This window comes from Misgurnus anguillicaudatus, chromosome 18 (genome assembly GCF_027580225.2).
Source record: "Misgurnus anguillicaudatus chromosome 18, ASM2758022v2, whole genome shotgun sequence".
NCBI lineage: Eukaryota > Metazoa > Chordata > Actinopteri > Cypriniformes > Cobitidae > Misgurnus > Misgurnus anguillicaudatus.
In genome coordinates, this window is record NC_073354.2 from 15,164,736 (window position 1) to 15,190,471 (window position 25,736).

General features: G+C 37.2%; 3 protein-coding genes across 3 annotated transcripts; 2 read left to right on the top strand and 1 right to left on the bottom strand.

The window, feature by feature from the left end:
- Positions 1-3,551: 3,551 nt before the first annotated feature.
- eif5 (eukaryotic translation initiation factor 5) lies at positions 3,552-10,021 on the top strand. Its single transcript, XM_055185396.2, has 12 exons — positions 3,552-3,695; positions 3,943-4,163; positions 4,708-4,987; positions 5,078-5,159; positions 5,235-5,407; positions 7,667-7,778; positions 8,211-8,332; positions 8,411-8,572; positions 8,670-8,831; positions 8,918-9,082; positions 9,446-9,586; positions 9,700-10,021. The coding sequence occupies exons 3-12, from the start codon at positions 4,916-4,918 to the stop codon at positions 9,796-9,798; spliced, it is 1,290 nt and encodes a 429-aa protein (XP_055041371.1). The 5' UTR covers positions 3,552-3,695; positions 3,943-4,163; positions 4,708-4,915; the 3' UTR covers positions 9,799-10,021.
- Positions 10,022-11,299: 1,278 nt separating this feature from the next.
- On the bottom strand, positions 11,300-16,093 carry enpp5 (ectonucleotide pyrophosphatase/phosphodiesterase 5). Its single transcript, XM_055185393.2, has 4 exons — positions 15,939-16,093; positions 13,148-14,010; positions 12,892-13,068; positions 11,300-12,801 (listed from the first exon to the last, which is right to left on the bottom strand). The coding sequence occupies exons 2-4, from the start codon at positions 13,980-13,982 to the stop codon at positions 12,419-12,421; spliced, it is 1,395 nt and encodes a 464-aa protein (XP_055041368.2). The 5' UTR covers positions 13,983-14,010; positions 15,939-16,093; the 3' UTR covers positions 11,300-12,418.
- A 556-nt stretch (positions 16,094-16,649) lies between these two features.
- fam167ab (family with sequence similarity 167 member Ab) lies at positions 16,650-24,459 on the top strand. Its single transcript, XM_055185397.2, has 3 exons — positions 16,650-16,807; positions 20,271-20,758; positions 23,236-24,459. Exons 2-3 carry the CDS (start codon positions 20,420-20,422, stop codon positions 23,497-23,499), a joined length of 603 nt encoding a protein of 200 aa, XP_055041372.1. The 5' UTR covers positions 16,650-16,807; positions 20,271-20,419; the 3' UTR covers positions 23,500-24,459.
- The last annotated feature ends 1,277 nt before the right edge of the window (positions 24,460-25,736 follow it).

A 25,736-nucleotide genomic window follows, 5' to 3' on the forward strand; every position in this document is an offset into this window, starting at 1 on the left:
AAAAATGGCCCCAAGCCAGTTTGAGTTTGAGACCCCTGTCTTAGAGTGATTGACAGAAACATTTGGCTTAAGTTTGTGGCCAAATGATCTTTAAACAGATGCTATACTGCCATCTGGCGTATATTTGACAAATCACAGGTTAGGATTTCTTCTCTTTTTGCATAGTTTACTTAAACTGGTTTATTGATGTTTTTAACAAAAAAGAGGTCACCGTTTGTTATGGCATAATAGAAGAAATAAAAGCACAGACAATTTATTCTTTGTCCAAAAGATTCTGTGCAACTTAAACTGCATTAGTGCATGCCGTGCACAGACAGATACATGTATACATGAAACCATGAAAACATGATTAAGATCTGATTCCCAATTCTTATTGATTTTTGAAAGGGGTGAGAAGCCTGGTAGCACCATAAATCTACACATTGTTTGGTAAACGCAAATTCAATTAAGACTTTTGTCTCCAAAACTTGGTCAATCTCGTATTTAGGAAGTGCCTCAGAAAAGTGAGAAAGTGTGTGTTTGGTTTGGTCCCAATGTCTGCTGGACCAAATCAAATACAACCTAGAATCCCCATTTCCATTCGTAGTAAATGAGGAATTGTAAGTGTGACCTGTGCTGGAAATTTCCTCTTTGTGTCTTACACACATACACACATTCTGGTTTCCATGTTTTGTGGGGACATTCCATAGACGCAATGGTTTTTATACCGTACAAACTTTATATTCTATTCCATTCCGTAACACCAACCATCACAGAAAACTTTCTGCTACCTTAGGTTTTCAATAAACATCATTCTGTTTGATTTATAAGCTTTATATTTTTATAAGCTCATGGAGACCTCAAAATGTCCCCACAAGGTCAGAAAAATACTTGTATTTATATCTTTGTGGGGACATTTGGTCCCCACAACATGATAATTACCAGGTACACACACACTTTATATGCTTTATTTGATTCCGCATCCTCATTGTTTTTTCCTATTTTTTACCATTGTCGCTAGGGGTTGGGGTTAGAACGACTTTCTGCAGACATCCTAACCCAAACCCCAACTCTAACCCCAACCGCAAGCTAAAATAGTTTTAAAATTGGAAGAAAAACATGTAGAAACCAATACATTAAATTACATCCTAACCCAAACCCCAAATCTGAGGTGAGATTGTGTTGTATTTCATAAATATAACTATAACTACAGACCCTCAACCAACAAGTAGGCTAGGTACCGGGGTCTGTAGCACTACCCCCAAACTGCTTTTTAAATGGGACATTTCACAAGACGTTTTTAAGATGTAAAATAAATATTTGGTGTCCCAGGAGTACATATGTGAAGTTCTAGCTCAAAATAATTTGATAACATGTGGAAATTGCCACTTTGTATGTGTGAGCAAAAATGTGCCATTTTGGGCGTGTCATTTAAAATGCAAATGAGCTGATCTCTGCACTAAATACCAGTGCTGTGTTTGGATAGTGCAGATAAGGGGCGGTATTATCTGACATCACAAGGGGAGACAATTTTCAATAACCCATTTTTTCACATGCTTGCAGATAATGGTTTACCAAAACTAAATTGCTTGGTTGTTCTTTATTTTTTAGGTTAATAGAAGAAGCACTGGGTACCCAAATATAGCACTTAAAGGAAAACACCACCATTTTTCAATGTTTAACTATGTTCTTTCCTCAACTTAGATGAATTACTACATACCTATCTTTTTTTAATGCGTGCACTTCATCTTTGCACAGCGCTTCGTGAATGTGTTAGCATTTAGCCTAGCCCCATTCATTCCTTAGGATCCAAACAGGAATAAAAAATTAACTTTCTTCGGACTATCTGACTATCAAAGTTCTAGTATGGCAAATTAAATAGGACTTGGTTTTTGCAGCCATATAAAGCGAAGAAGAGTATTTTTGGCAGCAGGGACACAAGATGGTTTTGGTGCACACATGGATTAAAAATTGCTCAATTTCTGCAGTTAAATATACTGCTGGACCGTCATTGTTTTGAACCTACTTTTATACCAGAGGTCCTGGACATCTTATTCAGACACATGGCTTCATGGATTATATCAAATACCAACAGATAAAAAAGTCAAAACCTGACTTGATCTGCTAGAAATCTTGGGTCATGGTAAAATCTTTCATCAAGACATTGGTTAAAAAAACATAGTAAATAAAAAATGGATCCCTGACACAAAATTAAGGTCCTGCCATAGCCATCCCAGTTTCCTGACCTGAACCATACAGAAAATGACTGAAGAGTAGAGCAGCAACATGAAGGGTCTGGAGAAATTCTGTATGGAGGAATAATCTAAGATCACCTGCCATTAATTCTTCAACCTCATCAGACATTAAAAAGAAGACTCTGAGCTCTTATCCTTGCAAATGGGGGTAGCAAAGAGGATTAAATAAAGGTGTGCTCCATATATATGCCCAGTGAGTATTAGAGAAAATGATTTATTTTGTAATGTAATGTCCTCTTCACTGTCAATTGTTTTACTTCAATGAAACATTGTTTTTTATTAAAGCTTAAAAGAAGAAACATTATAGATAATTTGTATAGCTTTCTTTGCTCATATTTACCAACTGGGCCCAAGCTTTCGAGCTCCACTGTATGTCCCCAGTGCATGTCATGTGGGAAAATAATAGTGAGCATTTCTTTTTACTTTACTTTTTTAATAGCTTGGACCCCTAACTAGATTGCACATTCAAATAAAAATATAGTTGTTTTCTTTTGTGTTAATGTATATTTTAGGCTAAAAGGTTTTTGTCACTGTCCCCAAAACAATAAATATCCATTTGAGTAACCCTATCCCACACTGGCTGTTTGTACTTTAAATTGCTCTTCATTGGCCTGCATCATGATGTCCTCTGCCAAAAATCTTTTGTTTGTAAACACATCCAGAATTCACTCTCTGTGTTATTTACTCCCCTTGGTTATCTGAAAATATGTGTTGCTTCTAAAAGCATGTTATATCCCATTACATATTTCTTAAATGTAAATAGGCTATATATATTTAAAGCTACATTAGTGAGGAACAGTAGCTCAATGGTTTTCATACTAAAATATTATAATAGTTACCTAACTCCAACCCTCACATTTTTCTATTACCATTATTACATTTGGCCTGGTTTACATTAAATTTACATTTATGCATTTGGCTACTTTTATCCAATGTGATTTACAGTGCATTACAAGCTTTACATTTGATCACTATGTATGTTTCCTGGTATTCGAGTCCATGACCATTTTCATTGCTAACATGCTCTACCAGTTGAACTACAGGACAGGTTAATGGGTTAAATATCAAGGATAGTGGGCCAAATATTAAGGACTACTTCAACAGTCCACAAGGGGACTCATTTATTTTTTTAGTGAAGTGAAAGTGACATGTTTGTCAAGTATGGAACACATACTCGAAATGTGAACTCTGAATTTATTTAGTAAATTTAAAATACAATCTGTTAAATGAATAAATGTATACAGCTTATAAAAATCAACATAATCGACAATAATCAATAATAATGACGTTTGCCATGACGGATTGCAAATTCGACAAATAAAGTAGAATCAACAGATCAGTCAGCCAATCAAAACAATGATTTAGGAAAAGGGGGCGGGGTTCGTTTTGTAGCCGAGTTAAGATTGGAAGTCACGCGGTTGTTTGCGTTCATTGTAGCTTACGAGTGGAAACGCGTGAGAGGTGAGTTTAACCGAATGAAACCATTTCGACTCATCAATTATAAATAAAATAAACATTTTAACGATATATTTATGTCGCATTTGACGTACATGAAAGTATTTTTATTTCGAATTAAAATATACTGCGTGCTATCTTGCTGGTAATCCTGCCATATGTTAGCTGACTAGCCTTTTTCACGTCAGTCGTGTTAGTTTATTGCTAATATTAACATTTTTGGTTGTATTGTATTTATTATGTCTTATTCCAGGTTCCCTGCAACCGAAGGCCTCGTGAGTTAACTCTCCAGGGTTTATCACTCTGCTCAGCAAGGTGTAACCCAGCTGTGCTTACCGCTAACTAGCGCTTCAAACTTAATCGACAACACCAAACCAGCAGTTCACCTCTTCCCAGGGCGACCAGCGGTGTGTTTATGTCTTTGTTTTGCGAAAACGGTGAGTACCTGGACGACAGGAGCTACGGATGGGAAAGGTACGTTGATATTGTTATTTCTAACATATATTAACTCTCGTGTGTCCGCGTATCTCGCGATAACTGGTTTGTGAAATCGCGTCTGCGTGTGATGTGTGCACATCAGGCTTGATATGTTAAATATTATTCAGATTAAAATGGCGTCCTTTATCCACCTTTGCTGTGCTGCACGAGGTTGCTCAACAGCGGCCTTATGTAATCTTGAAAGTACATAACGTTATTTAAAAGTATAATAGAAATGTTTTAGAAGTAATTTTAGGTAAAATCTACTATGCACTTTTATTTATGTGTACTATGCATGTGACTTGCCATTGTTTAAATGAAAATAGCTGCTTATTTCTGCAGACATATGGAGTGGGTTGCATACTCCTTTATCACTTTTACCAGTTGTACTTTGAGATAAGTATTTAGCCTTATAGAACGGGCCACCCTCGAGTTTAGTGCCTGTTGAAGTTGATACCAGTCATGTAACGGTGCCAAAATGCGTGGTGCTTTGTATTTTCAGCTATTAATCCTTATTTTCATTCTGTTTTCCATTTCACAGTGCTATAGTGCAGCTGTCGGAACCTGTTTGGGGGGAACTTAGTCAACGAACTCGACCCCTGGCGCCTCAGTGGCCGTACCCTTCTCATGTCAGAGACAGAGTACTCTTACAGTTGTTTATGTCATCCCCTGCTCGCCAAACAGAAGACACTGAAAATTACCAAATCAAGATCTTCTCGTCTTGCTGATAAACCATACGGCAAGCCAAAATGTCCCTCAATGTCAACCGCAGCGTGTCAGACCAGTTCTACCGCTATAAAATGCCCCGTTTGATTGCTAAGGTGGGCGTTAAACCAATTATGGTTTTACCGTCATGTATTAATACAAGTTCAGATTTAAGGTTTTGGAAATCTGTTTCTTTTTCTAACTAGGTGGAAGGCAAGGGCAATGGAATTAAGACAGTCATAGTCAACATGGTTGATGTTGCCAAGGCTCTGAATAGGCCTCCAACATGTGAGTATTGTAGGCCAGATTCTGTAAAATTTGGTTTCACATGAGTTTATATTGTTGTCTATGTTGTCTGTTTAGATCCTACCAAGTTCTTTGGTTGTGAATTGGGAGCCCAGACCCAGTTTGATGCCAAAAACGACCGCTACATCGTCAATGGCTCTCACGAGGCAAACAAACTGCAAGACATGCTGGATGGATTCATTCGCAAGTTTGTGCTGTGTCCCGAGTGTGACAATCCAGAAACGGATTTGGTAAGTACACAAGAAATGCTTTATCCCCTCTTTATTTAAACTTGTGCCTTTACCGAGAACAGTAATCATACCAACTTGTTTTCGTGAAAGTTCGTGACTGCTTCAGTTTTTTTTGCCCCGTGTCACTTTGACCATGACCTACAGATGAATGTGTGGTGGACAAACATGATTGTTTGCTTTAAAATTGTTGAACTGGATGCCCTTTGTGCACTGGGTGCCCTTTGTGTTTGTTTGTTTGTATGTTTGCATGCATGCATGTTGCTGAGTATGCTGGTCTCTATAGGGTCACCCGGATAGTTTGTATGTGCCCATTTTGTTTTGCGGGTCTCGGGAAAATGTGCACCGTTACACAACCCATAATCTCATGTCACTGTTCATTATTTAGTGCCTTGTTTTAAAGTTGGCAAAACTAATAATAAGGGGCTTGGCAGGCAGGGTTTTTTTTGGTTTGTTTTTCTGCAAAAGGTTTTTTAACAGAATTTGCATGCAAGCATGCTGTCTTTATTTTTTTTTGTTTGCTGTAAATTTTCACTGCATTGCAGTACTGTAGGAGATGTTGGGAGATTTTGAATGGTTCCAGATGATCTGATGTCTCTCATAGGGCTCTCTGCCAAACATTATTACTATAGGGTTGTAGCAAAAATAGCATAGGGGTTATTAATATATAATAGTGGGGGTATCGGGCCGATCCAGACCTTTTTTGCTGGATCGGGTATCGGGCTAACGGGGCCGATACAAATTTGATACTGTGTGTTACTCGTGGTTTTTACTAGCCTGGGAAAACCCAGACAACTTCCGGCAAATTTAGATTTGCTCTGCAAGTAGTCTGGTTAAGTCTGATTCAAGCCCATTTCTAATGCCGAGAAATCGCGGCACCAATCAGAAACGTTGTGGCTGGCTTTACACGATGAAGACCGCGGAGCAGCAATGGTAAAGCAGATTTTGTACATTACACAGATGAATGCCGCTGTGAATCATCACTCGTTCGAATCAGCTATTGCGTCCGTTTTAAGCGATTTTGAAACTGTTCCTTTTTGTTAAAACCCGAGCAAAGAACAACACTCGAAGCCTTCATATCTAAAAAAGATGTTATCGTTGTCTTACCTGACTGGATTCGGCAAAAGTCTGATATACCAGCTTGCAACTTTGGTGGCTTAACAAATGGGTATTAGCGAGAGCAACGAGCCCTCTGGTAGTGGCGCATACGTCATCCCCTTCATTGCTCTGATTGGTCTATCCGATTGCGCCAAGAGGCATTTGAGCGAGGTCCGTTGGTGACGACCCTTTGGAAATTATGTGTCTATGAAGCTTTGCCAGATCATAACTCGGTTACTACTGAGAGTGGTCTGGTTTTAACCAGGCTAGGTTGTTACTGTCATGCTATAGAAAAGTCAGACTATTATAAAAGCACCATAAACGTTTTTATACACTATTCAAAGTCTTCCTAATATATTCGACAGCTTTATGTGAAAAACAAATGCATATATGAAGATATTATGGTCACAAAAACTAAATAATGTGGTGCTCGCGGAGTTGGAACGTGCGTCTCACTCACACACACAATAACCATATTTTAAACATCTGAGGAAAAATTCTCCGTAAACCGCTGGATGCATGCAATGCAATACACTACGTGCAGAATCGGTATCAGCTAATAATCAGAATGCTGGTATCGAAATCGGATCTGTAATGGAAAAAGTGGTATCGCCCCATTTTTTAAGCACGTGGGCTTAAAATAAAGGGATAGTTCACCCAAAAATGAAATTTGTCATCTCACCCTTATGTTGGTTTAATTTTGTATGGGTTTTTTTTAAATGCTTTTCAACAATGAAGATATTTTAATTTTAAAAAATGTATTTAAAAAACAAAGTTAACAGTACTTTCACAATAGGTAAACGAATAACATGGAAGTCAATGGGTACCATCAACTGAGTGCTTACCATCTGTGATCAAAATAACATTATCCAGGTTCAACAAAATAAAGAAACTCCTACAGGTTTGGGACAACATGAGGGTGAATAACTGAGACAATTTTCATTTTGGGGTGAACTAGCTCTTTCAATACAGAGCAAAGCAAACATTTGCCAGCAACAAAATGTTTCACTTGCAAGTTTAGAGAGCTATAATTTGTCATAGCATTTTTTATTTAAATGCAGTCATTTTAGGGTCCATTGTTTGTCAAAAACTAAAAACATATTGTTTTAAATATTGATATAAGCAACATAGATTCAATTTCCCTTTTTTTTATCTTTTTTATAGCACATTAACCCCAAGAAGCAGACCATTGGAAACTCTTGCAAGGCCTGTGGGTACCGAGGCATGTTGGACACCAGACACAAACTCTGCACCTTCATTCTCAAGAATCCACCTGGTAAATACAGAAATTCTTCACATTTGTTATGGCTGTGTAACCGCATCCTCTCGCAGCCCTGTGTGGTGTGAGAGAGATTGAAACCAAGTCAGCAGATTCACGCTTTGTCTCATGGACACACTAAATCTCCTGTGCAGTTCAGTCGTGGTTCAATATGGATCACAATGTGCTTTGTACGGTGATGTTTTGGTTGCTATGCAAAGCTAGAAACATTCAATACAAACATTTAAAGTAGAGCATCTTCATCCAGTTTGCACCAGGGTCCTGTTCTTGCATTAAAATCCTGACACTTTAAGGTGCTCTCTGCTTTTATTGTTGTGTGCATTTTTTGTTCATGCAGGTTTTCATGGTGTGAATCACAGTAAATGGGCATGTTGACAGCCATTTAAATAAGCTTTATTTGTTAATTTCCTCTCCCTTCCTGTTGCACAGAGAATGAAAGTGGATCTGTGAAAAAGGAGAAAGAAAAAAAGAATCGAAAGAAGGACAAAGAGAACGGCTCAAGCGGTGGAGAAGCCGGGAACCGTAATGACATCGATGCCCCTGATGCTGTGGTAATGCTGCTTTGTGAGCGTATTTAGTGAGAGGTGTGTATCGGTTACCAGTATAGTAGACTTGTTTTATTATGGCAGGATGGTGATGATGACGATGAAGACTGGGCGGAGGAGACCACAGAGGAGGCCCAGCGCCGTAGGATGGAAGAGATCAGCGACCATGCCAAGGGCCTCACACTTAGTGAAGACCTGGAAAAATCCTTGGAGGAGAGGGTCAACATATTTTACAGCTTTGTGAAGGTGTTTGTCTTAACCTTCAGTGAAAACGCATAAAGATTTTGAGATGCACATCCAGAAATGGTGGTCTATTTATGCTGTTTTTATTTCTGCTGTGAAGCAAAAGAAGGACAGTGGATCAATTGACTCTGCAGATAAAGACATTTTGGCTGAAGCTGAAAGGCTGGATGTGAAGGCCATGGGTCCTTTGATCCTAAGCGAGCTGCTTTTTGATGACAACATTCGAGATCAGATCAAAAAGTACAAGCGTCACTTCCTCCGGGTATGTTTCTGTTGTGTGTATGTGTTGCGTTGTAATTAAAGCATTCTTTAAAACGGTGGAAGTCATAATAAGTTTGAATTTCTCAGTTCTGCCACAACAATAAGAAGGCTCAAAAATATCTCCTGGGTGGATTTGAGTGCCTGGTGAAGCTGTATCCGAGTCAGCTCCTGCCCCGAGTCCCCATTATACTTAAAGCCCTATATGATGCAGACCTGCTGGAGGAAGATGTCATACTGGCATGGGCTGAAAAGGTAATCTGTCCACTCACACACATTAATTATTGAATGTTATGTAATGCTTAATGGATCAAAAGCATTCATACTATTTTAAAAATATTAGATTTGGTTTATTGGTTAGCAGTGTACTATTTGTGAATTGGTTGCCAGTATTAAAGTGGACGTAGTCGTAGATATTGGGGAGATGTGGTCAGTAACCTGTTGCTAGGAAACAATTGCTGGGTCTCTATTACTTAACCTGAGTGTCCAAAAGTGTGTAAAGCGATAACTACTAACACCTGCGTTAGACTATGGTTTGATGGCAACAAAATGCACTTTGCTCCTAACCACTTCAGAGTTCATACATTTTCTGGTGCATTTCTGAACGTTTTGCTGTAGGTCTCCAAGAAGTACGTCTCTAAAGAGTTGGCAAAAGAGATTCATGCCAAGGCCGAGCCCTTTGTTAAATGGCTGAAGGAGGCAGAGGAAGAGAGTGAGGGCAGTGATGAAGAGGAAGATGATGAAGAGGACAATGTTGAGGTGATTGCTTTTAACATGCATACAGTTCCAAAAAAGGTTGTAAAGAAGAATATTTCCTCTAATAGGTCATGTGTATAGATTGTGATGCTTACTACTTATTCCTTTATTCCCAGGTGGTATATTCTTCCGCTGCCCGTGAGCTTAAAATGGAGACCACGAAACCTGTAAAGGCGGACCATGAGGAGGATGACATTGATATTGATGCCATTTAAAGATAAAACCAAAAAGCTTTGTTTTGTCAGACGCATGCCTTTCACCTCCTTGGGCCTTCTCTTCGGCAGTGCTGTGTTGAAAGCGTCTTATTTTAATCTTCTCACCAGCTCTCTTAATGAATTGTTGCTGTTCTTTGTAGGCATGAGATTCCTAGATTATAGAGCATAAAATGCACATGATTTCTCCTTGTATTTTTGCAACTATTAAAGATTTGCTTGTGAATTGCGCTCTAATTGATTCTGACACCGTTGATGGTTACCATTAAAGTATGGATGTGCTGTTGAGTTCCAAGTTCTCAAGAATTCAAGTTTGGTGGCTTTTAGTAGGAGTTTGCCATACGGATATCTGTAAACCAATGTGCTCCAAAGCATTAGAAAATTCTCATTTTAAAAGCCAAGCAATCTTCCATTTCTGCCAGTATAGATTCATAATATTTGACATCATTCTGCACTTCAGCTTTTTATCAGAAACCAGGCTGTGAGGTGAACTAAACTATATTGGTTAGTTTAAAAGTAGGAGGTGCTATAAGTCCCAGCCTATGTGAAGTACAGATTGGTTCAATGAACCATAAATCTTTCTTTTGCAAATCATACAAATTCTTGATCATTTATAAATGCGGTTTTGTTTTTAAGACCTGCACCCTACCATCACATTTTTATTTGCATTGTACACTATGCAGCACCTGTATTATCATATATATAAATATTGCAGTCTGGGGGAAAATTGGTTTATATTTAAATTTATGTAATTGGCAGTAGGGCTGTCACCATGATTAAATAATCGTCTTATTGCAATTGTTTGACCTCATCGCGATGATTTCAGATCACCGCAATGATTGCATATCTCTTTATAAAACACAAGGGGGAGCTGCAGCGTCTGTATAAACAAGACACTATCAGATCCTTAACTGACAGTGTTACGTGATACATTACAAAGCTATTCAATACAGTGGAAAAAAATAGCATTTAAAACAGCAGTTCCAAATGTAGTGATGTGAAGGATGCTGTTCTTAAGGATCTTTAAGGAATTTATTTTTTGCAGCCACTACAGACATGTAGTCCTGTACTTATATGACCTTAGTAGGATTGGATACTATTTAAGACCTGTTCTGGTATAGTCAGTTTATTTTGATTTCAGTTGTGTTGAAGAATTTTCCGTTTTTGAAAGATATATCATTAAATTATTATTTTAAATTTGTGTTATGCATATTAATATTTATCTTGCAAAATATTTAATTTAATTGATCACAACAATGTGTGAAAATTATACCATGAACAAACAAAAAAATGTATGAGAATAAAATGTCACAGCAATAAAACAAAATTAATCGTCACAATTTATTAGACAATTAACTGGCAGCCATATTTGGCAGATGCTTTTATCCAAAATGACTTGCATTTAATCTATGCATTTAATCACTGTGTGTTCCCTGTGAACCCATGATCTTTGTGGTGCAAACAAACACAATGCTATACCCATTGAACCAAAGGGACGCATGCAGTCAAACCAGCTGTTTATTTATTTATTTTTAATGTATCGCTTACAAGACTCAGACAGGGCAAAATCAAACATTAGGCCATAAAATCCAGAACATGTAAATCTAATCCAGTTAAATCAAAGACATTAAACACAAATCACAACAATCTCTGCACACATCCATATAGAAAGTCCCCCTAAATAACCAAAACCATTCTGCAAGCAGCTAACTACAAACTACAGCAACATTTATATCAAATAGCATTTTTTTTCTCGCCTCAGTCTTTGCACCAGTAAAAGACAGATCACAGTGTTTTTGCCCCACAAAGGGCTTTTCGTTAATATCATTTTCAAAAAGTACAAAATACATTAATGCAGAACCTAACCTATCCTATTACTATGTTTAATTCAAAACATGACAAACAAAGATTTTGGCACACACCTTTTTTTTTAGAAATTATGAATGGTAGTACATTGTGCAAAATGCAGATAAGCTAAATATCCTACAAGTCTCATCTCTATCCTGATTAGCTTACATTTATCATAGTGCAACACAGAGGTAGTTTTGAAAAACTACCCGTTTCTTTTCATTAACACTTAATAATGTCAATCTGCCAACTTAATTGCATTTAACTACTTAACAAAGAAAACAGTAATGAGTAGGAAAACCAACAAACTCGAAAAGCAACTACTACTAATTCATGTCCCTTAAAATTTCCGTTTCTTACACCACCACCACCACTCCACGCAAATCCAAGTGCGCAAAGCAAATATATCTCTTGTTAAAGAAACATTTTAAATTGAAAGGAAAAGCATGGGGATGCTAACATCTTTATTTCCTTGAACACTAGTTTAGGTGACAAGAATAAAGTTATCACTGACAATTTTGCCAGAAGAGGGCACTATTGGTTCAGTCAGTTATTATTTCATTGATTGGGCTACCACTGTCCATTTGTATTATCATTCCCCATATTGCTTTTGGTATATATAACTTTGGCATGGTACCATAAATACTGACTGAATACTGACTACGATTGAATTCGTGGCACTGGAAACCCGTCAGTGCTACATGTTTGATAACCTCTTAATGAGAAAAGTGACCCTCATGCCAAAATAAGAAAGGCTGCATATTTATTACAGGTGCTACAGTAAGGGCTGTGTTATCTCACTGTTGGAGAGATGAAGAGGTGGGAGCTGCCGCTGTGTCACCTGCTTTACAAAGATAAAGAGGAACCCGACCACGAGGGCGGAGCCAAGGATGGACCCTATAGCCCAGGCGTAAGAAGGCTCTTTGGGCACGGGTGGTACTGCTGGCTTTGGGGTTGATGTCTCCACTAAAAGGTCTTGCACGTTTGACAAAGAACCATTGTTGGGCAAGGGCTTAAGGCCGAGAATGTTGCACATGAGAGGGTAGAGGTCGATGGACGTCATGGAGGCCTTGGTGTAGTCGCGACGGAAAGCCGGTCCACGGGCGACAAAAACAGGTTGCATGCTGCGAAGGCTGTTGTTGTAACCATGGTTTCCCACTGTAAATAAGCATATATGCATTATATAACTGACTGTGATAGAAAGTGTGCTTAGCAAACACAATAAATTGTTTAAATACTATTACGCACGCATAAAAGACCCATTTCTGTTTTGCATGACCGTCCATCCTTCTTTGACTTCTATTATAAGAGGCATTATCCTGACGTTGTGTCTGTAGTGATAGTGATCTGGGATCTCCTCCTTCTTATAGACAACCATGTTCGGATTGGCGTTCTTCAACAAATTGTAGACCTCTTCAAGTTTGCCTGAATTAATAAAAAAAGATAATAATCAATAAATCAACCGGCACCAATTTGAACAATGATGACCCTAATGCGTAGTTACCTTCTTTAGGCAAAATGCCAACTACAGGGCTCTTGTCTATCCACGTGTAAAGATCGCGGCTAACGTAGGTGTCCAGCTCGATGAGCTTATCATGTGATAACTGCGTCATTCCATGATCGCTTGTAACAATAAGATTGACCTTCTCATAAAGGCCGGCTGTTTTGAGCTTATCCCTGAGGAATCCCAACTTCTCATCGATATCTGCTATGACTACATCCATCAGTGGGCTCTCTGGGCCCAAATTATGGCCACTCTCATCCGGCTCCTCCCAGTATAAGACACCAAAATTGATGGCTTCTGGTCCCAAGAACCAGTCGATGAGTTTCTCAACCCGGCTCTCAAAGGGCATTGACGCATTATAAATCAAGTAATGCGTCGGGTACGTTCCACCAATCGCCACATCTGATCCAGGCCACATGGCAGCCCCGCTTTTCCGTCCGGCTTTCTGATTGGTCACCCACAACGGCACTGCCTCCTCCCACCACCACGCATCATACATTGTTGGCCCTTCCATGGAAAAAGACCGGTTATGGACCGGGTCATACATTTCGTTGGCGACGATGCCGTGGGTTTCGGCATGCAATCCCGTCACTAAGGAGTAGTGGTTAGGGTAGGTCTTAGTGATGTAGGTGTTCTCCACTTGCTCCACCTGTACGCCTTCTTCCATCATGGCACGGAAATTTGGCGTGGGCACTCGGTTCACATAATCCCACCGGAAGCCATCAAAGGACACCAGTAACAGCTTGCTCTGCTCGTCCTGCTGAGAGCGAGATGCCAGCAGCAGGAATAATAAGCAACATAGGAAGAAGCTTCTAAACACTAGGGGGTCCAACATGATGTAAGATGTTCTGTAAAAGGGGGACCTACAAAAAAAACCCAATTAGTTAATTGCAAGCATTAGCATGATAGTATTACAGGACAAGTTCGGTACTTTACACTTAAAGCCCTGCTCTCAGATAGTTCACGATGAAACAGAACGGTTTTGACTGAAATTTGGACATATGATGCTGGCCCGAGAATTTTCGGTTTCTGTTTGTATCAGCCGCCACCTCTACAACGGCTGCATAGGTGCACCGGAACAATCCCCCCCCAAATGCACCAAACCTCCGTCTACAAAGACGTGAAACTCAGCGAGTGGCCAGGGGTGCCCACCGACACGCCCACACAAAAATCGCTGCAAAAGATGCTTTCCAACAGGTGTTTTAGCATTCGTTGTAAACTTGTGGACCTATTTTTCCAAACGCCTCACACCCGTATATTCTTCCGTTGAGAGCTTGAATAATAGACACTCCAGCCCAGTTGGTGGCGATAATCGGTCTTTGCCAATTGCAAGAACACAAACAAGGTTCCCGGTGCGGTGTAATACCGTACCTCACAGCACATCTAATAAAAGTCAATGGAGTTGGACAAAAATTATGATAAAATCTGTTGGAAAGCTTCTTTTGCAGCAATTTTTGTGTGAGCATATCAGTGAACACCCCTGACCACTCGGAGAGTTTCACATCTTTGTAAACGAAAGTTTAATGCATTTTAGGAAGGATTGTTCCTGTGCACCTATCCACCCATTGTAAAGGTGGGAGGTGATACAAGAAACACCCGAAACTTCTCGGGACAGCATCACACGTCCAAATTTCAGTCAAAACCGCTCCACCTCACCACAAACAATCTGAAAACAGGGCTTTAAGTGTAAAATACCAAACTTGTCCTTTAAGCAAAGGTCAAATGTAAAAAAAAATTTTGCTTATAAAATACTGATATAGCTACTAGTATAAAAAGCACATACTGGTATTTTGGACGTTTAGGATTCCATGTAAAATTAAGAATACACTTATTATCCTAACATTACATTTTTTATTAGATTTATGCAATTGGCAGACATTTACAGTGCCTTGCATGCTATACATTTTATCATTACATGTGTTCTCTGCGATCGAACCTATGACCTTTAGTGCTGCTAACGCATGCGCACTTGATCTACAGAACATGATATAAAATAAAGGCTATTAAATTGTAAAGTTTATTTTTTACAGTACACCTATACATTTATACAAGAAAATGTTGGTGTGCTGACGATATACAGAAAACTTTTAAAATAAATTGGACACTCAAATATAAACGTATGAAAAATAGCCTACGCACGTCTAAGTCACCTAAAATTAAGTAAAACATAAAACAGACGGATTTCTTTAAAATAAAACTGGCCTAGTATGTTCTTTTCAGTAAAATGCGATCACAAACGCAGTATTTCTCCGAAATATATGGTAAGAACTGAACATACGATTATTCATTTTATATGTAGCTTCATATTTGGTCATGGCTGCCTGTGCATCGTACTTTCAGCCTGACTGCTCCGTTAACAGGTGCATTTCACTTATATAAAAAACTGATTTACCAACACTATAAACAGTGATAGTTAAATCGCGCGTCAGATATAACAAAACAATTTAAATGTTGCAATATTGCAGTGCGTCAGTGAACACGATGACATCATTCACAATGCAGTGCGTACATCTGCCTTTTGCATGCTATACTGCTCGCTCATGTGACTATTTTTATTTTAATCTACAAAACAATCACAGTCAGATCAAAATGTATAAGATATGTCATTAAAACTGAACCGCGCGATTCAGCGTTTAACGGCAGATGCTGCAAACGGAACAAGTTAGCGCAGTGCACGGTGAATGACAACGCCGTATGTCTTCATGTTACATCATGAAAATGTCGCTGATTTGATGCGACTTTACAGAGAAAATGAGTGTCTGTAAAATAAGCAATGAATCGTTCATCTTACCTCTGTGAAAAATATCTGGCCTGCAAAAAAATAAACAGAGGGTTGAACACAGGAAGTCCCGCCCATTTCTCGCTCCCATAATCAACTCATTATAAAATGAGATGTCGAAAAACAGGTAAAACGTAAATTGATTGACAGTTTCATTTATTGTTTATTAATAGCTTGTTATATATGCGTACTAGACCTGCTGGGATATTTAAATGAATTAATTTCTAAAAAATAGTAAGTGTAGATAAAAATACTGTACTGTTACGAGTTTTGCTTTACACAGTTTACAAAACTGTTTATATAAGCATTCATAATATTATAGGCATAAACTGCATCTGCCTTTAGTTAATATTTAACATTATAAATGCTCGGCTTCATGTTGTCAGGTGAAAGTGACAACATTCACCAGCAGAGGTCAGACAATCATAACAAACGCAGTTTAATTAATCCAATATAATATATTTCCAATGTCTATTAATAAATATAAGGATTTATCGGCAAAATGTTGTGCCCATTATTCGTCCCTTTTAATTTCCAAGAAACTCAAACATACATAATAATAACGGATTTAATTTACACTGCACTAAAACGGGATGTATATAGATCCACATGTTATTCAGTTCCTAAAATGTATGAACTTCAAAATAGCATCAATGCAGGAGCACTACTAGCACATCCCATAACTTATTGTTACTAGCGATCCGAGTGATGCTGCTGTGCTGTCCTCGAGGCTCTTAGTGGATTCCTTACCGTCTCCACGACAACCACAACCTGACGTAACGCTCGCCCCTCCTCCATTCAAGCGTCTCATCTCATTGAAGAAACAAGTGTAGTGTAAAAGCACTGCCGATCTGCCGAGAGCCTGCTAAACTACTATGAAGGTAATCCCGTGTTTAACTTTATTCCTAATTTTTACTTAATAGCTTCGTTCTGTACGAACTAGTTGACTTTCTGAACTCAACTCAATATTTTAATATAAAGAAAAAAGTGTTTAGATAATATTTTTAGCACATTTACTAGCAACAGCTTAAGAGTGGGCATTTAGCTGATACCTGGCTTGCTTATAGTGACGTTTGTATATTTAGATCATTGCGGTAATTTTGATCTTAAATAAACATCTTTATATTTTAATGTGTTGTATATAATGGTCTTAAATACACCTATAATTAGGTTTAAAATAGTCAGTTTCGTGTACCTATATTGTCTTGACAGGTTGTTCAACACTCAAACAGGTTTACTTAAGCTGTATTTACAGAGTTAATCATTTCTATGTGATAGATGATTAATTAATAAAGGTTTTGGTTGGGAATAAGAGGAAAAAGACAACTTTGGCCATTGCAACTGAACAGCTTCAGTGAGATGGAAAAGACTAGTCATGAAATGAGACTCTGTCTGGATCGGTTCATTTTTATTCCAAATAGGATAACAGTTTTGTGCTGAGAGAACAAGATTCGTACTCCAGTAAATACAGTTCAGTTAACCACATCTAATTAGACATGGATGGATTCTGTTATGTCTAGTGTTACAAACTCTCTGTTTGGGCCAACAGCATTTAATACGTCTGGAAAAGAGATATTTTCCCTTGCAATCTGCATTTCAAATAGGCTACTGCTTCACACAGCGTGGAAAGATACAGTATTAAAGGGATAGTTCACCAAAAAATGACACTCCTGTCCTCATTTACTCACTCACGTTTCTTCTGTTAAACAAAAAAGAAGATATTTTGATAAATGATAATAACTACACAGACGATTGACTTCCATAGTAGGAAAACAAATGCTATGGAAATAAATGGGTACCGTCAACTGCTTGCTTACATCATTCATTTGGTTTCAACAGAATAAAGAAACTCATACTGCTTTACAAAAACATGAGGGTAAATGATGACATGATTTTTTTATTAGGAAAAATTTGAATATCATATCTCGCAAGTTATATTGGGAAAAGACATGACAACCGAATGTAATTTTATTTTGGGTGGAAGTGAGTTACTCATATCCTGACTATATCGGGTCTATAGTTAACCCAGACGGTAATGACGGCTATTGGTTGCTGGGAAAGTCCCAGTTCATCACATATACACTCTAAAAACATTTGCTTGGTCAAAGTTGGGTTATTAATGGAATGCTAGTTTTACGTTTGGTAAGCTTTGCCCATATTAGACCCAACCATGGGTTGAAATAACAACCCAAATTTTTTTTCTTAAAAATGTGTAGCAATTTTTTCCAATTAAATAACTGTAGATCTCATTAGGTCTCTATATTGAGAAATGTGTTGGAATTTGTCTTCCTCAGAGGTTTCACTGGTGAAAAATAAATATACTTTATTCAACTTTGCAACAGTCCATTGCAAATATACTTTGAAAGAAATCTTTAAATATATTGAAAGTATGCTTACAACATATTTGCTGACAATTAAACTTTTAACATACTTCAAAATAATTATAATTTAGTATATTTTCTAAAAGTATACTTTAAAAATGTTCTGTGCAATGTTTAAAGTATAATAATTTGAACTTATTTTAAAATTTATTTTAGGTATACTTTATCTGTTTGCTTAAAGTTATCATTATAATAATGCATTGACAGCATATTTCTAAAATACATTATTTAGTATTCTTTAGAAACATTATATTTTAAGTTAATTTTGAAAGTGGTCAACAAATATATATTATCTTTATGGAGAAATAACTCAGACTTAAAATTACGAGAGAGCAGTGTTCAGTTACATTTTATATTATAGATGTATACATTTGTAATGTACTTTTAACACTAATAAAAACACATTTTAAATTCACTTATCAAGCCTGCATTTAACACAGTCATGTGCTTAAATTGTATTAAGTACACTTGAAGTTGTTCCACTTTAGCACACAAAAGTGCCTTAAATACACTTAAAGTTGTACTTCATTACAATTAAATTACAACTAAAATATATTAAGTACAACATAAGTTCACTGTAAAATATTTCTGTAGAAATTACAGTATTATTGGGTATTACTGGCAACTAGCTGCCAGTAACTTACTGTAGATTTTACATTTATGTTATTTACTGGCAACAATTTGTTCAAAGTTAAATGAACATTACAAATTTTACGTCTTTATCGTCTACAGTAAGTTACTGGCAACCAGCTGCAAAATTACAGCAAATTTTTTACAGTGTTGTTCCAAAATAGCACACTTTAGGTATACTGGTCATTAGTGTGACCGCAAGTATACTGAAGTAAATTGAAATTAAATATATTTACTGTTTTTTCACCAGGGTTACAAAAAGAGTGGCCTGGGTTGAATGGTTCACCCTGCGAAAAGAGTCACATTAACCCCGCCACACACAGAGCTTGAAAAGTAGAGGAGGTGGGGAATGAATGTTAAATGAGCCGAAACTTGAGGGTTGTGATTAGTCACGGGGGCCAAGGGGAGGTTACACTGGTGCCAATTAAGTACCAGTGCTCTTCAACGTCTAAAAACCCCTCTTATGGGCAGGATGCATTCATAAAGCACCAGGGGTGATGAAATAAGGCAAGGCGATGCTCCAAACATCACACATACAGATCAAACAGAGGTTTGTCTAGGAAAGTTTTCAAAGTTCGGGTGGTCCTCAGACCAATTACATAATGGGCCGGTTCCCGAACAGGGTAGATTAATCCAGGACTTAAGCTATATTACGACATTTAAGTAGTTTTTTCAAACATACCTTACAAAAAACAATACTTGTGTGTATCTTGAGACAAAACAATGGCACTTTTATATGTTAAAATATGTCAGTGCAAGATATTTTTAAATGAAGGCAGCTCCAACATGCATTTTAGTCTGGAACTAAGATAAGTTAGTGTTCCTGGAATATAGTGTGTATAGTTATGATATGGCCTCTTAATATGATTTTGATTATCATTATAATGTTGGCTTTATAATGACTGTAAATCGGTGGCATTATATTCTTTAGTCATTGTCACAGGTTTTGCTGTTAGTGTGAGGTGACATTTCAGTTCTTAAAGCAGACAGCCCTTCAGTGCTGACTCATAGGCGCTGCTTGGTTGCTATGGCAACGAATAGCTTTCTCACATCCAATATGATACGAGACAGACGGAAAGTCTGTGATTTATTTCTAATTTACATAGATCCGGAGGTAGGTTATGCTTTACATATTATATGTTTTTTTAATCAAATTCCTAATGTGTCTATCTAAAGATTTTGGGTGTTTTTCATAAAAAATATTTTTAAATAGTTAAATGGATGGATGGATGAAGAAGCTACTGTGGAAGTCTTGTGGTTGCAGTGCATGTTCTAAAGAGGTGATACTGCTGGAAAAATGAAATGCCAATATTTTCATTGATTTATTTTATAGACCCACAGACGTGGCATCCTGCTACCTTCAAGCAAATCCAAAGGTCTACCACATCTTTATTGATCAAACAAGGCAATGAGATCTTATGACCACAGAAATTGATTTTCACAGTTTATTTTCGGCTACACCGTTCACTTCCTCAAAAGGCCATGGATGCCAGCTCAATACCTCAGATCAATATAGAGGATTATGATGGTCTCGAGGTGGCCCCAGATGATCACTTAAGAACGCTGAAAGCACTGACGGAGAAGTTAAGACTTGAAACCAGACGGCCATCCTATCTTGAGTGGAAGGCCCGTGTTGAAGCTCAAAACTCTAAAGGCTTAGCAGTTTCACAAGGGTCATCGGAGCTGGAGAGAAGTGTTGGGCTGAAGTCCAGTGGAAAACCTCAGAGGAATATCACGAATGCAGGAAACAGCCTTACTACTAGAACCTTGGGAGAGTTTGGAAATATTGACGAAGCTCTTGTTTGGCTTAGAAAGGAACTGGTAAGTGTAACCTCATCTTAATTTGTTGACCATTTGGTGAGCATTGCGATTCATGATAAAGTGAGCAGCAGAAGGGATGCCGAGCAGATGGGTACGAGTCTGTTTCCTGTGTAATCACTTTGGTTCCACTCGGACATGCGGCTCATGGCATATTTGTAAGCACAGGTGTATGATAGCTGACGCAATTGGACTCCATTTGTTCCAGCAGAGCCCGTTTTCCATCGCTTTCAGCTTTGTGTACACAAAATTTGGGCATAGAAAATTGGATGCAACCATGTGAAAAGCGAGGACTTTTGAAGATCCTTTAAGCTCCCTTTAAGTGTAAAAAATGTTTGTTTGTTTTTAAAGATAGACATTTCAATAGGTTACTCAAATGGCCAATAGTAAAAAATTCTATATAAGATGTTATACCTTGTTATATGAATTAATATCAATAGTTTGTTCTTTTGTCATTAGACACATACAAAGATTAAACAGCTGGTTATACTGTGAAAACTGTCTTACTCGTGGACAGCTGTGCATACTTTGAACATGCCAGAGAAGTTAACATTTCCCATTTTCAACCTCAAAGCTTTCCAGTCAGTTTCAAGTCACAGTCAAATGTAAATAACATGAAATATTATTTGTAGATTCTAACAGGCAAAATTGGTCACAGGGGTTATTCACAAGTAGGACGTGGAGGAGCTGTCTAGAACACACTAGGGATGGGCAATATAAACGATATGCAATATAAACGATACAAAATTGGCATACGATAGAGATTTCAATTCTATCGCGATAATGCATGTTGATGACGCTATCAACCCGTGAAATTTAGAGCCAAGAGCTGCTGCCGGCTGCAACGCATAATCATATTCGTCATTTTGAATAAACATGGCTGAAAGTGTCAGCGAAACAGAGGAGCTCGTGAAAAAGACTGGTGCAACATCTATTATTTGGACTTGGTTTGGATTTAAGCCGTCCAACAAGCAGCAGGAAAATATACTCTGTAGAGCAGGGGTGTCCAATACGTCGATTGCGATTGACTGGTCAATGCCGGTAGATCGCTCATAAGTTAACTGCTGCTTCACGTGCAAAATTGGCATTATGGACTTAAACACTTTTTCTAAGGGTCTTTATAACATGTTCTGAAACAAATCTATTAAAAGCATCATACCGCAATACATATCGCTATCGCAAGAGGCTGCAATGTATATCGCAAAATGGATTTTAGGGCATATCGCCCATCCCTAGAACACACCATAAATTCCAAAGTATTTTTCGGTTGTATGCTACATCTCATGCACAGTGAGCATTTTTTCAAGGTGGGCAGTCTTTTATTTTTATTAACAAATAAATGAAGTATTACTTTTCATCAAACTATAATGGAATTGCTTCCAAAATGACATATTAACATAAGAGACATACAAGACAATAACATACAAAAGTGTTCGTAAAAGAACATTTTGAAGAATGGAAAGGGATAAAGAAATACATTTTATGAGGTACATATGTAGCACACTGTAAAAAAACTTTGCTGCCTTTAGTTTGTTGAATCAACCCATATTTACAAGTCATGTCAACTTCTTATTATTTATGTTGACAAGAGATGAGTTGCTACAACTTATAAAATGAAGTTGCCTTTTTAACTATATTTTATAAGTTATAACAACTCATCTTTAGTCAAGATAAATAATTGTAAATTAAAATTACTTGTAAATCTGAGTTGATTCAACAAAAATTAAAGGCAACAATTTTTTTTTTACAATGCAGCCACACTACATTAAACAAGAAGTTCTCGAAAATGTGTCATGGTTTTATTATTGATTCCTATTAAGGATTTTCCCACTGATTTATTTCTAGTAAAACAATTCAAAATTTGGTAACTTTTTTTTGCAATTTCTTTCAATGTAAGTGGTACTTGCCATGCAAAATGTAGAAATTCATAACATATTTAAAGTCCCAGTTAACCGGAAATTGCAATCAACTTACGTTGTGACGTATGAGTGCAATGATATAACGCAGTAATAGCACTAAAAAAATAAGGAAATTAGCAGGTGTGGCTTGTGTTTTTCACTGTGAATTTATTGGATCTCGAAAAGTAGGCATTTCATTTAGAAACTCACAGCAGACTGACAGTTGGAGGGGGCGGAGTTAATGGATGCTCCCAACCAAAACGTCTAGCTGACGCAATCAGTGAATGATCGGATGAGTCCGGAAGTACATTTTCAGATTTTGATTAACACACATTAAAAAAAGACTTACACGGATAAATTGTTTATAATAAACACTGCAATATTACGTTAAAAAATAAGAATTGTATGTTTTGATTATGGGGACTTTAAATATATTTTGCACAGTGACCGATTATTCCATTATCAGCATCTACCAATGGACCGCTCACATGCATGCACTGTTAGACATAACACAAGCATTCCCCAGCTTCAATACTCCGAGTAGCCGTTAGATTGATTCCTTTCTCTGTTATGAATTCATAGATGGAGATGCGTATTCAGGACCAGCAGTTGGCCCGCCAGCTCATGCGACTGCGTGGTGACATCCACAAACTCAAAGTCGAGCAGACATGTCACCTGCATCAGCGCATGCTCAATGATGCCACGTTTGGCCTGGAGGAACGTGACGAGCTTTCCGATCTTTTGTGTGATGGACCCGTCACTCCAGGATTTGGCCTCTCATCACCACTTCGTCTTATCGGTGTAACGAAGATGAACATCAACTCCAGACGGTTCTCACTTTGCTAGGGTACAAGTCGGTTTAACAATGCATGTAAAAAGATAGAGAGTACTAAAAAAAAGAGAGTATAAATAACCAATCATTGACGCAACAAGTAACATGAATTGTGAGAGAACGTCATGTGCCTGTTATTCTATGTACTTGTGCCAGTAAAACCACTTGTATTGGTCCAATAAACAAAGGATAATGTCTGAGCAATCACATACCTTAGATACAATCCTTGTTGTGGTGATAACATATCAACACTTCTGTTATATATCACTATGCCTTTAAACAGATATCTATATGGAGTAGATTAAGCAGTTACACTGTCAGAAAAAACTGTACCTCTTCTGTTGCAAGGGGGGTAATTTTACAGGTATACAAAACATAATACAATGTTGTACCTTTTGGAATACATTACTGTACCTTAAGGATTTATTGAAGATACAGTTAAATGTTTTGGTACAAAATTGGTCCTTAAAGGTACACAATATTGTAATACACAATATTATAATATAATATTGTACTCCAAAAGGTACAGCATTTAAATTTGTTGTATACCCATTAAGGTACATAAATGAACCTTGAGGGTACCTCCTCAAAGACAAAAAAGGTATTTTTGTCTTTACAAGCATTTAGTTTTACATTTGCTTTTCATTTAGCATTTCCACATAACTGAACTCTTGGACAAAATCTTTATATGGGACAAATCTTTATATGGAAAAATATACTGTATATAACTCAGATACAGCAAAATATACCTGGTAAATAATATAAATGCCTGCGCAAAGTTGTATGCTTATTGTATAACTGTGCCAATGCAGACCAAAATGGTATGGGACGTATTTTAAAGATTCTTATAATTGCATAGTGCAATAAGGATGTTATTTTCAGTTTATCTATGGGAACCTGCCCATGCCATTTTTAACAAAGTGGTTTTATACAAATTCACCAATGTAATCCTATAATAAAGCTTTTTAAGTACATTGCCGTCGAGTTGGTCTGTTAGTATGGAAGTCGAGAGTCATCATTTTGCTTTGTGTACATTGAGCTGATGCAGATCTCTAAATATGTAGCCAATTACTTTAATTGGTTCCATTTAGTGCAATCTGGGACTTTGAAACAGTGTCTTTGTAGCTCTGCGTTATTTAAACGGCATGTGCAGTAAACAAATGGTCCGACATATGTGCGCAAACACTACAATAAAGCAGGACGTGCCTATCTTATCTCTGGGTTTTTAGATGTCTGTTTGATAATCACAGCAGCGTAATATTATGGCTCATTTGATTTTGTTTATCTTGTTTAACCATTAAAGAGCTTTATAAAAGCAATTATATTTAATGGTGATAATATAATGAGTGAAAAACGCACAAAAACACCTCGGAGAAATGTAACTCTGCTTGTAAAATCCAGGTTAAAGTCTCAATCTAATGTTTTAGGAGATAAGGAGCATCAAAGTTGATTTCAATCTTTAACATGACCACTCAGTCAGTATTTGGGTCATTCTACAGAAACGTCCACTTTTGGTATGTCAAGATGTCTTAAAATGGATTTCTTTTTCTAACATTTAAACTTAGACCACATTATTAGATTACTCTTTGACATATGAGTACACACAAATGACAGCTTAATGATTTTTATTTTTTTGTGTGCATGTACTTAAAGACTGCATACAATTTTTTTCGTCACTAGTGTTTCCTACTTCTTTAGCAATATTAAAGGTGTTTATGAAATATTATTTATACATTTTTCAGCTTAATTCTTAAGTGTAGCAAATGCATTTAAAATGATCATCATGTCACATGTGAAAGATTGTATTTAATGTGAAATAAAAAAAAACTGTAACACCAGTGACACAACAAATCACCAGTCACTGGTGTTACTCATAAGGAAGGTAACACCAGTGACAATTTTCATGAAAACTGCATTTTACAAAATTGCTGCTGCAAAGTATCAAACCACATGTTGTCAATAATTGTATACTTACTAAATTACGTAGTTTAATCTATTTGTATTCTAGTTTTTTTTTTTTTTTTTTTTTGCAATTCCCAAACAATAAAGAAGGTCATACCAGTGACTTAAACTAATAGCTTCGTATGAAATCATGAGATAAATGAAAAGATTTCTGATAACTGAAAAGAGACAGTGGACTAACCACGGGCTTCTCTTCATAGATCTCCAGGAAAGTGAAAGAAGGAAATCAAGTGACGTCATCAGTGTGATGATTTTTATTTAAAGGAACAGTATGTAAGAAATTTATATT